This window comes from Aquila chrysaetos, chromosome 21 (genome assembly GCF_900496995.4).
Source record: "Aquila chrysaetos chrysaetos chromosome 21, bAquChr1.4, whole genome shotgun sequence".
Lineage (NCBI taxonomy): Eukaryota > Metazoa > Chordata > Aves > Accipitriformes > Accipitridae > Aquila > Aquila chrysaetos.
In genome coordinates this window covers 6,667,890-6,685,889 of record NC_044024.1, presented here as the reverse complement: position 1 = coordinate 6,685,889, position 18,000 = coordinate 6,667,890, and the positions used below count along the sequence as shown (strand labels likewise).

General features: G+C 35.9%; 1 protein-coding gene across 6 annotated transcripts in view; it reads right to left on the bottom strand.

Moving 5' to 3' along the window:
• DIAPH2 (diaphanous related formin 2) overlaps nucleotides 1–18,000 on the bottom strand; it is a 266,541-nt gene that overhangs the window by 188,328 nt on the left and 60,213 nt on the right. For all 6 annotated transcript variants that reach the window (XM_029996684.2, XM_029996681.2, XM_029996680.2 and 3 more), the window contains one exon: nucleotides 13,847–13,961. In XM_029996684.2, the coding sequence (XP_029852544.1) occupies nucleotides 13,847–13,961 (115 nt within the window). The remainder of the gene's footprint in view (nucleotides 1–13,846; nucleotides 13,962–18,000) is intronic.

The window sequence follows — 18,000 nt, the reverse complement described above, 5'->3', positions numbered from 1 at the left end:
CCGGTTTTGGCTGGGATAGAGTTAATTTTCTTCTTAGTAGCTGCTACAGTGCATTTTGGATTTAGTGTGACAATAATGTTAATAACACACTAATGTTTTAGTTGTTGCTAAGTAGTGCTTATCCTAAGTCAAGGATTTTTTACTTTCCCATGCTCTGCCAGCAAGCAGGTGTACAAGAAGCCAGGAGGGAACATGTCCAGGACAGCTGACCCGAACCAGCCAAAGGGATATTCCATACCATAGGACGTCATGCTCAGTACATCAGCTGGGGGGAATTGGCCAGGAGGTGCAGATCGCTGCTTGGGCACTGGTCAGCAGGTGGTGAGCAGCTGCATTGTGCATAATTTGTCTTTTCTCAGTTTTTATTTAATTATTACATTTCTTTTCATTACTATTATTATTGTTATATTTTATTATTTTTATTATTGTTAGAATGATATTTTATTTTACTTTAGTTACTAAATTGTTCTTATCTCAACCCACAAGTTTTACTTTTTTTCTGATTCTCCTCCCCATCCCACTGCAGGGGGGGAAGTGAGCAAGCGGCTGAGTGGCGCCTACTTGCTGGCTGCGCTTAAACCACGACAGTGGGTAACATAACATTTGTCTGCATATGACAAGAGTGATCCTTACTCTTTTCTAATGGAGACCTCTGAGATGTAGGAAATGTAGGAAAAAAACAATTCATGCCTTTGAGAATTTGCCTCCCCTTGACTTTTCTTTATAGTCAGAACTGACTCTTCCGCCTTTCCTCAAGATTTTCATTTTTAAATTCTGAACAACTCAGGTCTAACAAATTAATACATTAATTCTGTAAGTTACCACCTAAAAATTAAGACATTAAGACAGCTCAGTCACAACATTGTTAAAAACACACACGAGAGACCTTTTAAGACAACGTATGGCTGTTCTCACTCCAGTATTTTTCCTTCCAAGCCTTAAACACAAAACACTGCTCTACAAGTTCACCACAACCCCAACACCAACAATACTTTCTGAAAATCAGTTCTCAGCATTTCCAATGTCAGTTTTTCATGAATAAAATACAAAAGAGATTCATTAATTCATTACATTTTTAGAATTACCAAGCAGTTCCCAAATTTACTGAAGAAATACCAACAAATACCTACAATTACTCAAGCAGCAAAACTATCATGCTTAAAGCAGAAAAACTATGATAGCAAAACTGTCATACTTCAGAAAAAAGAAAATAGGCTTCCTTAAATTCTACTGCTGAAGCTTTTTGATAAAATTACTAATTTAAACTTGCAGTAAAGCTGAGCAGCAGGGGTTTCTTTATTAATACTCTTTAGAAACACTTTCAGTTCTACAGATTTCTTAACCAAATGATGGTCTTACAGCAAGTAGATACACAGGTGACATCCCCTACAATATCAGTTTCATGCTTAGCACTAAAAAAGGCAGATAATCAGCATGTATCTGTAAAAGTAGTACAGTCAGGAAGTAACTAGCAGGGTTTCTTACTCTGCCACCTCATCCTCTTCAGGGGCAGGACTCATCACACACTTCCTCTGCTCCAGCGTGGGGTCCCTCCCATGGGAGACAGTCCTCCACAAACTTCTCCAACGTGGGCCCTTCCCACGGGCTGCAGTCCTTCAGGCACAGACTGCTCCAGCGTGGCTCCCCCATGGGGTCACAAGTCCTGCCAGGAGCCTGCTCCAGCGTGGGCTTCCCACGGGGTCACAGCCTCCATCAGGCATCCCCCTGCTCCGGCATGGGGTCCTCCCCGGGCTGCAGGTGGAGATCTGCTCCACCGTGGACCTCCATGTGCTGCAGGGGGACAGCCTGCCTCACCGTGGTCTTCCCCACGGGCTGCAGGGGGATCTCTGCTCCGGTGCCTGGAGCATCTCTTCCTCCTCCTCCTTCACTGACCTGGGGGTCTGCAGGGTTGTTGCTCTCACATGTTCTCCCTGCTCTCTTTGGCTGCAGGTTTTTTTCCCCTTCTTAAATCTGTTCTCCCAGAGGCACTACCACCGTCACTGATGGGCTCGGCCTTGGCCAGCGGCGGGTCCGTCTCGGAGCCGGCTGGCATTGGCTCTGTCGGACGTGGGGGAAGCTTCTAGCAGCTTCTCACAGAAGCCACCCCTGTAACCCCCCCACTACCAAAACCTTGCCACACAAATCCAATACAGTATCCTTGCTCCTCGAGCCTCCAGTTGGGTGGAGTAACTTGTCCTAGTGACATTTCAAAAGGGTTAAGGAGAGCTAATTAAACTGTAACTGAAGGAATCACCTCCACATTAGAGATTTGACCTGGATTCAGAATAGATATAATGCTGATTTTGAAAATGAACTTGATTTCTATAGAAATTGTGTGGAATACATTATGATATAACTCAAAGCAATTAATGAATAAAGCTAGCAACTTTCAAATATCCCAGACCTCAAACTATTTCCCATCTGCCTCTTAATCTGAATATAATTTAATTCACATACAGACTACTTGTATTTGCTTTTCTGAAGCTGAAATTATTACAGCTCTTTATGTAATGCTAACCAAGATAATATCCAAACTACTCAGTCTGAAGCCTTCTGATAAAACAACAATGCTTTGAAAAAATACTAACTTTAACTATTGCACATGTAAACAAAGGAAGCCCCAGGAATAACAAATAAGAGATCTAGGAAAACTCCATCTATCTGACCTGTCCCGCATCAATTTTTTCCCTTCTAAATATACCACAAAGCTTTTAAAAGCAGAGTCATAAAAAAGACATAATTATAAGTGTACTACAGCCTGAGACCCAGTAAAATTCCTGCATCTGTTCAACCCTATGACATGATAATTCTGAAAGCATTTTTTATAAAAGATTTTACAGCAAAGCCAGACGATACACAAAACAAAAATAACAAAACTGAGACTGATCCTAACTTCTGAGAAAGTCTAAATAGATTTTTTTATTTTATCTATTATAGTCTTCGTTCACTGTCACATGATGAAAAGAACTCTACAGTCCCAAACTGGGGAAAAAAAAAAAATTAAAATAAAATTTCAAACTTCCTGTATGTTTCCAGAGAAAGTCTTGACAAAATATCAGTGTTCCCTCACATTAGTCCACCACAGTCAAAACTTGTGGTCAAAATATTAGCAAAGTGATTTATGAAAAGAAAGCCTTCATTTCTTCTCAGTAATATTTACAACAATGCCTATCTGTACATTTCATCATACAACACTGTGTTTTACCATATAGAATTTGTGTTAAATATAATCAACACAGAACTGTCAGGCACCCCAAGTAAAGCAAGTAAGAGACTTACGTTACAGTGGTTTTTAAATACAAATTTGAGGGTGACTATTCAGCTTCTGAGCTACTTGTAGCAAATTAGTATAATTGCTAGTAGGTCATACTAACAGTACATGTATTTTACATAGTAAGGTTTTTCAAAATAAAATATATACTTTGTGACTCAATGTTACAAATTATCTTCCACATAGATAATGAATCATTTAACTTACTGAAAGGTAAGTGTGCTAAAATGCTATTTGAAATAAAATATGAACAACTAAAATTTACAAACATTGCCTCCTAATTGGAAGTTTTTGTTTGTTTTGGCCCCTTCAGAATGCTATTCTCATTTTAGTCCTTTTGTACTATGATGAATGAAATGGGTACCGATGCTCTTGAAATAAAAGACATACACACCCTTCAACAGGAGCAAGTGCTATCAAACAGCTACCATTTGCACAGTGGCTTCCTCATATGAAAAAAATGTACACAGGAACATACATACAAGTAATTCTTAGGAGGCCTCATTTGTGATTCTCCTGAACAATAGCCCAGCTGCAGCGAAGCTACATGCATCATTCTAAGGTCAGTTTGGAAACCGTGCTTCTCTGTATAACTACTCAAAGTTTGTTTATAAAGTATAACTATTAAGGAGTCAACTTCTGCAGTTAAGCCTCAGTACCTGATGCAAAACTGAATACAAAGAACACATGTGCCTTTTTTCTCCCCGTCTTTTTTCTCTTGATACTTTGAACACAGCAGGACTGGGTATTCTTATCTGGCACAAATTGCCCCAACACTTCTGGGCAGAAAAGCTTTTATTTCATTGGTAATTATATAAAAATATTTTTTTCCTTAATCAAGAAATATATTCTCATGCATTTACTGTGATCATTGTTTAAATAATTCTAAGATCATTTAAGAATAAAAAAATGCACGTAGAAATACAATATAGAGGCACGCACTTATATAAATCTATGCTAAGTGGCAATCATTTCAGGCATCAGTTTATTTAAACATGGCAAAGCTTTTTCCATCCCTGAGTTTAACAATTTACCTCTTGGATAAATCCAGTTGAGAAGGAAAGGAAAAGATGAAAAATGGCAAACTAATAACTCTTCTTTATGGTACTTGAATTTATTCTGTTGTTGAAAAAGATCAACAATTTCAAATACATTGAAAGATGAAAACAAACCAGCCTGCTTCACTTCTGTGTGAAACTGAGATACAAAGACCGATTACCTAAGCATGCGATCTAACTAAATGAAATTCCTGTAAGACACACAAACATTTGGTGACCCTACACTGCGAAGCAGTATCTTCCTTTGGTTTGGATTCATACACTTCTGAAAAGGAGAGGGCAAGGAGGAAAAGGAAACAAACATACGCATCCTGAATTAATCAGAAGACCAAGAGAGCCACCTGCAGTTTGTAATCCAGAAACAAACACATTTGAGTTTGCGGTTTTCTCTTTCTGTTTTGACAAAGCAATGCATATAGTTGAGCTAGTACAACATACCTGTGCTTAATACTAGAGATTCCTCTATTAAACTGAAGCTTGCTGTCTCACACCTACAAATACAGCTGTGTTACAAGAACTTTGGCCAAAACTGAGTCCATTTAAAGCTTGTAAAAGTTTAAGTTCTCTGGTGAATTTGATCTGGCCTTCTTAGCATATCAAATTCAGATCCATTTTTTAAAAGTACTAATCCCTTTTCCTTTTCTTTATAAGTACCAAATGTGAATTAATGCAAACAGCTTTCCTTCAAGTTTAATGGTGCACTGACCTCATTCTTTGGCTGCTACTTATCACTCCACTAAAAAACAGCTGAAAATTAAGATAAACAAAACTTTTTTCTCCCCTCTAAAAATATTTCATTACATCAAGCAAAAAGGAAGGGCTGATGAATAATGATGCATATTTCATATTGTCATTTGTCAGTCAAGAATAACAGTGAATATAAGCTTTGTAATATTCACAGAGGAACACTACACAGAGGTAGAATCATTCTTGAAATATTACATCACTTTGATGACAGAATAAAAACTTTAAAAATGCATTTCATGCATACAAACTTAATTATTTCAATGAGAATGTTTGAAGCTAAAACATTCATTCTGATCAAAGAAAGAACACTATCTACTTCAACAGACTAACTGGTCACAGAGGGGGTTAAAAATAATAGAATTCATGTCAGAAAAACATACCCGTTAACTAGGGGGGCAAGGGGAAGGAACAAAAATCAACTGAATCAACAGTATCTACTGACTTACACCGAAACTAGCCAATCCTTCTTTCTTTCTCCCTCTCCTCAGTATCTGGCAGAGGTGTAAATAGAAAGAGTGTAAGTTACTGCAGAAATTTTAAAAACCCCTGCAAAATAACACACCAGCCTTCAAGAATGGTTGGTTTCAGAGGAAAAAAATTACACACCATTTTCTTCAGGAGATCAAAAATCAGCGTTCCTTCTATCAGATGTAGAACACAAAAGACATAGGTTTAAAATGCCCTTGCTGACTAGGTGATTTGGTAGTCAGTTCTACATTCCCTTCTTGCATAAAGGTACCTTGCACAATAAAAATTAGAAGGTACAATAAGGTTCAAAAGACAGAAATTATTGTGAAGATTCAATGGCTCAACAAGTAGCAGCAAAAGGGCCTCAAAGAAAACTCACTGAAGACTGCACATGGGTATTCCACATGTGAACATAATGTGAACATCCTCTGCCTGATGCTAACGAGTAAGACTACACTATTTATTTGAACATGGATATTACAGAATTAGCATGTTAATAGTATCAACAAAATGTGTTCAAACCAGAAGGGTTGTTTTAATTAAAGCCTGATTAAAATATACTAAGGACATTGCATCTTCCTCGTTTATATGATCTAATTTGTTCAACACACATGAAGAAATTAAATACAGACAGTTACATCTTTCATATTGCTGTACTACAAAACTTTTGGGAGAAAAAGAATAATTTCAAATACTGAAGTTGTTCAAACTTTCTGGCATTTTTTCTTGACAATGGAAAAAATAAATTTAAGGTATAATAAGGTGTTCTTGGGGATGTTGAGCAAGGGGGGAAAAAATGGTTAAAGTGGGAGGGAATAGCAGCCCACCTACATTCTCTCCTATGTCACTACTCTAAGCAAGCTGACATTTAGACCTCAAATGCTATGTATCCACAGAAAGTAGGTGGCAATCAAAAGACCACCACAGCTCAATTTTTAATAATTCACTATAATTAGAATGTCGTCATCCAAGCACTTCAAGGCAGAGATGAATAAAGTACAGAAGTTTTACCAGACCTGAAGGAAGTCTTGATAAGCTACCCCAATCAACAAATGCAAACAGAAGATGCTAGTCAATGATCTGCTAGTTAAAAAAAAAAAAAAAAAAAAAAGTCAATATCTTTTGAATAGTATTTTACCAGCAAGCTAGAACAACCCCAAGCAGACTTAAAAGGAGGAAAATCCTCACTGTAAGATCATACAACTTGTGGTGAAGAACTCGAGACGCTGATGACTTGTTGCAACACCATTTTATCTCCACTCTTCAGGTGGACAGAAGATGGGTGAGCATAACATCAGAAAAAAGAAGGGGTGGATGATAAGTTTATGTTTGCTAGTATCAGAGTAAACTGGAATAATGGCGTTTGTTGTATTTTGGTTAGACTTAACACTTTAATAAAGTACAAGTAAGTGCTGAAGTCTCCATATAAGGTTTGCATACTTTTCATGAAAGCATTGAGTGCAACACCTGCATACATCTGTCATACCACCTATGTACAGTAACAGCCAGTATTCCACCTTCATCTACTTTTAGAGCCCGTCCCCTCGCTATTTCCAACAAGTTTAAAAAGAACATTTACCTTATAATGTTTACAATAAACTTATTTGGATAAGCATCTTTATCTGCTTACAATTCTGTACAAGCACAGTTTCCTCAACTGTTTACAGTCTAACTTCTATAGCCTAAAAAGAAAGTATTTATCACCTTCAAATAAACATTATTAACAATGTTGACAAAAGATGATGTTGCTACCATCACTATAGTTAGTGTTATTTAAACAACACCTTTTCCTTAACCTCATCATGTCATATGTTGTGTCTTCCTCAGAAGTAATGTGGTCTCCCCAGACTGTTCTTCAGCTGTTTTGGTATGTTTGTTATGCTCTTTAAATTTTCCAACATCCTTTTCATACTACTTTCAGTTGTGCATTTCAACCCTCTTCCTCCTCAACCAACAAAACAAGTTTAGATACTAAAATCCTGGCACTGACCCAAAACATGAACAAATTAAAACTAAATTTTAGTTAATCCTATCAAAGTTTTACTAATTTTTCATGAATTACTACTATTTTAAAACTGAGCCACAGATAAGTCCTAGAAGTTGTTCACAGAGGGAGATACCAAAGGTAGGACTGGACAGCCACCTAAGTTTTCATATTGTAACTACTAAAACAAGACCTTATTTTAATAAGCTGTTTAATATGTTTTATATTATGCATATATTATTACATTATACATATCAAAATAAAAAGCTGAATATTTTGTTCGCGTTTAGTTCAATTATAGTTTACATACAAGTTTGTTCTTTCTCACTCAAACTCCCATAATGTCAAAAACAGAACTCGGCTGTTAAAACCTTATTTCAATTTTGAAAACCATATCAAAATGATTGTTGAATTGTATTTTAAAAGTCTAACCATAAAGAAGCAACAGAACCCTGATCGAGAAGTTTTCCCTTGAGGTAAGGTGGATGGATAATGTATTCGGTACTGGAACAATCCCAGTAGTTACAGACTATTATGTACTAATTACTACCTTTACAGATCTACTGTACACATAATTAATTTCTTCAGAGCACCACTATCATTCTTGACTGGCAAAATACACAACCTAAATTACAAGAGCCAGAAATTAACATGATCCTTAAGGGAGAAGGCATTAACTTGCTTTGTAGTGTTTTGCAATTAGACTATCAATCAAACAGCGAAAAGTGATTTTGATTGCAGCAGGCCTGATACATAGAGTATTGTCACATTATTACAAAGTTATCTGAGGCCCCAAGCATATGACGTATCACGACTTAGCTACAGAGCCATAACATTTTACCTGCTAGAAGACACTTCATCATACAATTATGTATGTATTTAATATTAAAAAAATTAAACACCAACATAGGGAGTTTTTGAGATCATATTCCACAAAGCACTGCAGACATCACACTGCTGCTGATGGTGCTCTTTTCCCTTATACTGGTAGCTGAAGATAAAGTTTTACATCAGTTAAGTGACAAAAGCAAAATTTAGAAAAAGACTGTTCTAGCTGCACAACGTAAAATGACCTGCTTAAATGATTTCAAAGATTTGCTATTTAGGCTAGTGTTCTTGGCAAGAACCTATATTTTAAACACTCCATTTTAGCTGTTGTTTTTTTTAACGACATTCTACAGAAATACAAACATACACACCCCCAACCCCACCAAAAAGCAGTAGCCCAAGCTTCCAGAGACATATAACCAGACTGGATTAATATACTAAGCATAAATTCTTGACAACTTCATTACAACATTTCCCTCATTAGAAAATTACTATTATGCATTTAATTAAAAATTATTCTCGTTCTAGAATTTGGATAGTGGGACCATCTAAAGACATCAACAAGAAGGCATTCTTAGTTGACAACGCACCTCATTATTTCACTGTGTATTAACAGAAATTAATGACTTAACATCCACAAAATAGACTCACAAGGATAAGATGCAATCCAGCTAAGGAGGGTTGTTCATTGAGTTTACTTCACATTTTCTTTATACTCCATAAACTGGAAACGATTTTTTTTTCATTAAGAAAATACTTGTGCGATCACACAAAGCTTAAAATTGATCACACAAGTTTTAAAAAGGAAAAAACCTCACTATGTAAAGGTTATCCTACTTGTTAAAAAAAACTTGTCTGAAGAGACTGTTGCTTGCAGGTAAGATTTAATTGTTTTAAGATAAGGTTGAGCTAACAATACCTCAATAGAATTCCTTCCTCTTGCTATTTAAATATCAAAACATAAATCAATGCATGATAAGATTATTTTGCAAACCAAATACTACTGAGCCTGAAATTTTCAAGTCATGACTCAAAAACTGTGAAAGGATGATACATGTTTTCACCAGCAAAATCACTGCTTTCACTTTAAAGCAACACATGATTCACAAAATAAAATTCTGGATGATATCAGATTCTCTCTTAGAATAAACTAGGTCAAAAAAAGTAACTGACTGGAAACTAATGCTATTTTTACTCTTATCCTCTGTGCCACTACACAAGGAATATGCATCTATGCGTTTCATTGCCACCCACAATGCAGTAACTCTCCCAATTCTTAATACCACCCAACTCATAAACGACCACCACAGCTGTCCATTCATTTTCAAGTATGCCTAATCTGAAATATCATTTACTTGTCAAAATAGTCTGCTAAACTACAATCATTGTTTCCATCTCTGCATCTAGAAGCCCAGTTCCAAGCTCAAAACACTCATCTAAGATCTCTAATGAAAATTTGAAGCCCTGGAGTCCGTTTGTCAGAGGCCCTTATAAGTTATTTGAATCACTTGTGTTTCTCAAAGAAAAAGTGGAGAAAATCCAGACTGCACTGAGACAGTGATAATTAGATCTCAGTTAACTTAGTTCAAACCCCAAGACTTCAAAATCCTGTGAAGTCTGAAAGGGAATATTTTTTTAATGTTTCCATTGCTCCCTGTACAACAGATGTTTTCATAATTGTGCTCAGCAACTGATTCACAGACCAAATACTGCAGTTTGACTGTTAGTACTGATTTGAACCTACCTAAAAACATTCTACATCTTCATGAGGCATCAGTATTAAATATCTAGTGCTACAGTAGCAAGTAAAGATTTAACCTTATGCATACTACTTTAAAAAATTTGCATCTATTATTTTACCAGTCAGGGTTCATTCCTTTTTATTCCTGGTGCTCTGGGATTAAACATTCTTATGTTTTATAAGCAGCTAACTGATGAGTGCAATAATTCATTAACTAATGAAAACTGTGCTTCAGAAGTGTCATCTTATGACTTCTCCCCACCTCCCTCTACTTTTGGTCTGCAAAAGTACCACTTCCCTGCAGCTTTGGCTGCCTTCCTTGAACACAGGTGGTACTCAGATAGCAAGGCAGCACATAGATTAGTGACAACTAACATTAAGTTATTCTCGGAGTACCTTAAAACAAAACTATGTTAAATGAGGAAAACCCCCAAAGTTTCATTCTCATTGTGCCAAAGAATCATCAATAGAATTCAGAGGTTTAAACAAATTTAATTGCTCAACCTATATGGAATTAAAAATTTTTAATAAGTGTGCACACTATCATTTGTTTTACTTTAGTTACTATTCCCACTGGCATTCCAAAATGCCATGAAATACAAGATAGTAAACACTAAGTCATCCCAATTGCTTTTGGCGATTGACAGTTTTCTTCCACTCATCCATTTATTTATTTTACATGCTGGCTGTGCTCTTGAGAGAATATAAAATGCATTCCTATTTGTCTTCTATCATTCTCCTGTAATATATTGGGAGACCACACCAAGAAATGGGACTAAAGCAGAAGAGAAATTTGATCCTAAATTACGCTTGAAATAAGTATTTTGGGGATTAATGAGCTGCTTGTGGCTGTTAAGGCAAAAGGTGAGGAAGAATGGTGAATATCATTTAACATTTCACTTTGCAAATAGCAGTTGCAGAAAAAAGTTGTTTGTGGAATGCAATTATTTGAGCCTGTGCTGCAACTAAAGACTCTTCTTGACTTCCAGTAGGTTTTCAAGTTTTAAGAAAAACTTGAACTCAGAGAAAGGCAACCCTGACTTTCTCTACTAGCCAGCCAAGTAAGATTTTAATATGATGGGTAATATGTAGTAGCATTTTTAACAGTCTTCTCATCCTTTGTTATGGCATGTTATTTTCTACAACCATTAACTGAGAACAACATAAGGAAGAACAGGAAAAATACCTGCAAGGCTACCACCACAGTAAGCTATTTGGAGAAATTCTGTTGTTTGTAGTTTTAGAACTGTGCAACTATGTCAACAAGAATTTCCTCTCATATGAAACAGACAGCTAAGTCAAAATTTCAAGAGCATTTTTTCAGCATTTTTAATGAAGAAGATTTTCAGGAATTTAGAAACATTTCTTCAGATTTCTAATGAAAGAATTCGCTTCAAGGCAGAAGCTTGCCATTTTCAATAAGAAGGGTCCCATTCCATTGTAAGCGTTATCTGCTGCTAGGGCTTCCTCCCCTTAAAGGTCTTCCTGTCTTGCCGTCACACTAAAACTAGTGACGAACTCCACGTCATTTTAACCTCACTGCAATGCTACGAATCAAGAATCTATGAAACTTCGGTATGGAAAAAAAGTGTTAAATTACTGCAGATGATGCTTTTGTATTACTGCGCGTAATACTTGTACATTTAGAGCAGAAAGTGGGAAGCACTGTAAAAGCAGAATACTAATGGCTCAAATTCAGTGACTACTGAAAAGAGCATGAGCTCTCAGTGAAAGAACTGTATATCTTACGAAAAACACAACTATGACTAACTCTTTGAAGGGGTTTCAAAAGAGCACAGAAAAAGACATTCAGAAATAACTCGAGGAATCTACTCAAGAAATGGTTCAGGGAAGTTATGGTCCTCTGAAAGACCTTCCTTAACCCAAGTTAACTTTTCAAACACTGTATTAGTATAAACTGCAGTTCTTATTCCTGGAATTCAGACAACAGCCAGGACACCACAAACCTCTATGTGCAATACAACTTAATTTTGAAGTAATAAAATCCTCAAGTAATTGATAGAAGTGAGACCATCCTAGTGGTTCGAATTAAAACAGAAGACTCCCTATGGTTACAATACAATGCATCACATGAATTGTTAATTCTCAAAGCCAAAAAGTTAAAGTAAAACAAAACAAAACAACAACAAAAAAAAACCCAAACAAAAAAACCCAAACAAACAAACACACAACCACAGCAGCACCAAAATGTTTACAGTCAGTACATACATTCACTTCAAAATCCTAAGTGTGTGTTTGCTTACTCAAATTTGGCCTATGAACACTTGACACATCTCACTCCATCTACCTCCAAGAACTGCACATCCCTGAAGTATATCATATTCTAACTGGTTGATAAATGGACAAAAGATCTGTAGCTAGATCAGGAATTCATTCTTTCAGTATCTAACACTTCTTGGACTCTAATTTGTTAGGCTTCCTCATTAGCTCCTGAGTAAGTTGTTATTGAACCATTCTTCAGCAGTACTTGCTTCTCTTCAGGCCTGAAACAAATTACTGGTAAATGGCCACATATGAAATACTGATCGATTTACCATTAACTATGGCTAATAATGAAAAGACTTGAAGAAGCTGTGTGCAGCTTCAGAATTACTCAAAGACCATTTGAAAGCCATGAAGAGCTGAGGATGGTATTAAAGTATCAAAATCATAACCAATATTCAGTTGTTAGTAACTGCATTCCCAACTCAAGATATAAATATTATCATCGTATCTCCCATTGAAAGAATTAAGTGTTTGAGAAATTAATTATTTTCTTCATCTAAAATCAATAGCAGAAGAGTTATTTACGTGACATACTGAGCAGCCTCAGTTACACACGACAGACCAGCATGGTTTTTATTCTCACTGTATTGTTATCTCTAGTAGTCAAACGGGCCTATTTCATACTGTGTTCCAACAAAAATCGGTAGACTATCTGACAATTCCCTATGGTATTATGCAAACAGTTTAAAGAGTGTGCACTCACATATTCAAACCTTTGAAAACTAACTTATATCATTCACTAATAACAGTAACAGTGCAGTTTAACTGTATATAACTTGGGAAGGGTGTGCTTCTCTAGATTATACAACACAAATTTAAACACTAATTAGAAGAGTATATGTAAAGACTTCTCTTTTTTCTTAAAAAGAGAGCTGCATATAGTATTTAAAAAAAAAAAAAAAAAAAGTGAAAGCAAAGACTAAGGACACCAACACAAGAACTTTGAAAAGAACAATGGTTTCATCTCACATATTCCAGAATCATGACAGTAGGCATATTATAGAGTTGTGACTTTGTGATTCAACTGCATGAGGACTTTGATTTAGCAGTGTGATACAAACAAGTAAATTTTTTTTTACACAACAAACCCTCCACAGGTGGAATATCTAAAAGAACCTGACAACTTACAGTTCCTGCAGCTAGGAATATTAATGCAGATGAGCATAATTTTAGGATTAGAATTTAAATGTAATTATAATTTAATTTGAAGAAAATTCACATCAGCCTGCAACACACCCTGCACTTAAGAGGTATTATTAGAAAAGGTTCCTCCCCTTATGCTGTGAGGGAGGAGCAATTCCTGTAATAAACTACTATGCTTAATAAAAACATACATTTTAAATCATCTTCCTGCTATAAACCATTATATGAATTCCATAGCATTGCACAAAGCATAAAAGAGACTGTCATTGCACAGTTTTAAACTTAATAAAAGCATAATACAAAGTAAAAGAATAATGTACCTTTCATTTGGGTTCCAAAGGTAAGCGCCAATTTTGCAAACAGTTCTGGGTTTTCAAATCTATCTTCTTCAGCTTTTACCCAAAAGCTGTTTTCTGCTATCTCTTGAGGCTCAATCTGAAACAAAAATGGCATCTCCAGAGTTAATAACTAGTATTTCCAATAGCCAAGTTAAAGCCAATGCTACTAGACTTTTACGATAATTAGAATGAATTAAATTTAGTTATGTTCCAGCTACTATGTTCTCTTAAAGATGCTTCCAGAACAAAACAATCAGATGAACTGCCTTCTATCTACGCAATGATATTTATTATATTTCTCCCATTCAACAAGTTTTCCAAACAGGCTTGATAACATATTAGCATCTGGGTTTGAAAGTGTTCTAGCCTTCTCTTGATTATGTTCTAGACAGTTCCCAAATTCTTCACCACTGATATGCAGCCCTGCTGCTTGAGAACTGTAAAAGGAATAGTCTTTGTTACACTGCCAGAGTATGGAATACCTTATTTGCAAATGGTATGTCAATGTAGACCTTTCAGTGACTCAATATTAAGTCTGTAGGAAGAATTATCTTTTTAAACATCAGAAATAATTTTATACTTAATATCACTTTTTTTAAACAGTATCCATTTTTCAAATGGAAACACAGATTTCATTACAGTACCTTATTTGATACTGTATTAAAAGAAGAAAGCACTCTGCAACACAGAAGCTGAAAGCCAGTTTTACTCTTCACATATGATTTAGAACAGCTATTTTGTTTTCAAATTATGCTCCTCTTCCTGATTTTAAACTCTTATCAATTCTTGTTTACAAGTTTGTTTAAATGCCGATTAATTTTCAAGGGCTATTTAACTTCAAGATAGGAATACACAGGATACACAGGCTGAGGGGAGACCTTATCGCTCTCTACAACTGCCTGAAGGGGGTTGTAGCGAGGTGGGTGCTGGTCTCTTCTGTCAGGTGGCTGGTGATAGGACAAGAGGAAATGGCCTCAAGTTGCAGCAAAGGAGATTTAGGTTGGATATTAGGAAAAATTTCTTTACTGAGAGGGTTGTCAGACATTGGAATAGGCTGCCCAGGGAAGTGGTTGGGTCACCATCCCTGGAGGTATTCAAAAAGCACGTAGACAAGGTACTCCAGAACATAGTTTAGCGGGCATGGATGATGGTTGGACTCGATCTTGAAGGTCTTTTCCAACCTAAATGATTCTATGATTCTATTCTAAATTTATAAATACTATATTTGTAAGCTTCACTAGGATTTCACTGCAACACATCGGTCCTCCACCTTTCACCATATGATCAATCTGTTAGTGTAGCTGCTTTATCACCAGCTGCAGGTAAGACATTTTTAAAGACTACCTTAATCCAACACTAATGGTGAAGACAGTCACAACAAAAGGCACTAAATTAAACAGAAAGAATTTTGTTCCCAAAACGATAGCTCCATAAAAGTTATGTTCAGAAAGACTTTCCTCCTCTTCAGTATGCAGGAGATCTTTGGCACTGTTCCCAGAGCACTTAAGCAAAGTGTCCATCTGCAGTTACTTTCCATTGTCATACACAGTGTTCAGATGTGCACTTAATAAATTATTTCTATAAACACATGAACATAATTGATTACAATGAAATTGGCTGCAATGACAAATATGTATTATAAACTAAAAAGCTTATTTTTCTATATGTTTACAGGATGGTAGTCTGAGTATGTTTCACAGTTACAAAACCAGTGCAACTGACTCCAGAATCAGATATTACTTAACAAGGACAACTAAGTGTAGAAAGCACAAGTTACACGTATGGCAAGAATTTTTTCCTGCTTAACTGAGATGCCTAAATAAATGAAGATGATATATGAATTGCAGGAGAGAAACTATCCTAACCAGACAAAGCAGTGGTGAATCAAAGATGAGCAGCAAGTTCAGGACAGAATGATATTGTCCATGGCAGAAAATTTTCTCTCTCTCTCTGCTCCCCCCCCCCCCCCCAAGAAAATCACCAAAATATGAATCTGTGATGAAACCTATATTCTATAAGGAAAAAAAGTCCAGATGGAAACACCCAAACAGATAGAAGGGGTTAATATAAAAATCTGGAAGTCAAAGATAATAAGAGAAGCTAACTGAAATAATAGCCACAAAACATTTTCTTAAAAGCCCAGGTGGAAATGCATTTCTAAAACATTAGAGCTCCATTTCAAAAGGAGGAAAAACAGTTTTAAAAAAACCCAGAAAACTCTATGATGGAAGCTTTGAAGAGAGTAATCTTCTAAACAGAAAGAAGACAAGGACACTCAATGGTAAAATATCTTCAACAAACATTTCATACGAGGGGAAGTGACTTTTTTTTTTAATAAGGGTTTTAAAGGTTACAAAATTGTATAATTCAAATGATTCATACGAGTACATGAACTAAAAGGACTTTTATATGGCTAGGTGAATTTCAAAGTAAAAAAACAACCCCAAAACTCTGGATTCAAACATTGGGTAACACCATATTCGTGAAAGTAATACATGAGCATCTTTTCCAGTATGACAACTCATACATTCTTGTTTCTTTTTAATAATACAACTAGGCTACTTAAACCAGTCCATTTTTTCTTCTTAAAACTATAATATATTGGTGTGGTTGGCTGGAGGTTAAAGATATATTGTACAGATGTTTTAAGAAAACAGCAGGACCATACGATTCCTTTTAAATTCAGAAGCATTAAAGTTAATATTCTCAAAAAACTGTTCAGTTTTCTGGAAATGCACTGAGAATTATACATTAAAAAAAACAAAGAAAAACCCTCACCAATTGCATTTTGCTGCACTCCCTACAGTTACTTGTAACATCACCCTCATCGACAATTCTCTATAATGGGCCTGAAGTTTCCAGCACTGTCATACCATACTGTAGCTCTAAGAAGGCACACTGATGCGCATGAACCGAAACCAGAGATTTACATTCTTCCCCCCTCCGCAATACTTTTCATTCCTCCTCCCACAATAAAGGAGTTATCATTTAACCTTATATGCAGATTATTTTATAAGAATTACAGACAGAAAAAGTAGAGAGTTTCAAATGTATTTTAACATTTATTGAAATCAATACATTAAAACCATAGTTGACTATTTTAAATATCCTTCTGCTTAAATACTTTGAAACCCTGTTTTTAAACTACTACTGTTAGATACACTTTCAGATTATTTTGGCACATCTCCAAATACTTCGAAATCCAGTGACAAAGTACTAAAGATAAGGTAGAAACATTAATTCTTATGGTAAAAGAAACTATAAATTGACATGACATGCATTTCTACACAGGTTTTATCTCAACTTCTAGATTCCTCCTTCCAAAGTTAGTGGGATTAATCATTCATGATACTGCTCTTATTTGTTACTCCAAAGAGCGAGCCATTTCACTATTCAACACTTCAGAATTTAGAGAAACACAAAACCTAAGCTTACTTTTTATTTAGAAAGACAATTAAGATCACTTATTCAAAAATATCAGAGGACAGCCTAGTTCCTCTTCCAACAGTAAACTTCTGTCGTTACTAGTTCTTGGAAGGTTTTGCTTGAAGTTGTGATGGTATACATTCAGAAATGATACAAAACAACTTACCTTGAACGATCTGAAAAACCCCTTGGGAAAAAATAGAATGATTTCCAAACACAGTCCAGTGCTGTTGCCCTAAGACGATCCATCTTTACATATACTCTTAAAAGTGAAATTCCGTTGTGTCTGGCAGGGTAGATCAGCTATGTAAGAGCTCGATGGACATGATCCTGCATCCTAGCAATATAGTGACAACAGTCTACAAAGGACTGTTATTGTTATGCAATGATGTGATGCATTTCAGAGGCTTCATATTGAAAAGATGGAGCATCTTCAGCCAGGAGCAACATCTGGCATCGCATGTCATCCAGCTCCATCCAGGACAATGTGGTACCACCCAACTTTATAGAAAGATGTATATCTACAGCCATATGAATTTCCCAACGGTTTTACCAGCTGCAAAACGTCCCGAAAAAAACCTGCACTATTTCAGCGTGCAATTTAAATTACACATTCAACAGTTGTTCAATATTAAATTGCAACTTATGGTCAGCAATGACCATCTGTAGCCACTTAACAGCTTACTTTCATCAACAATTCGATTTTACTA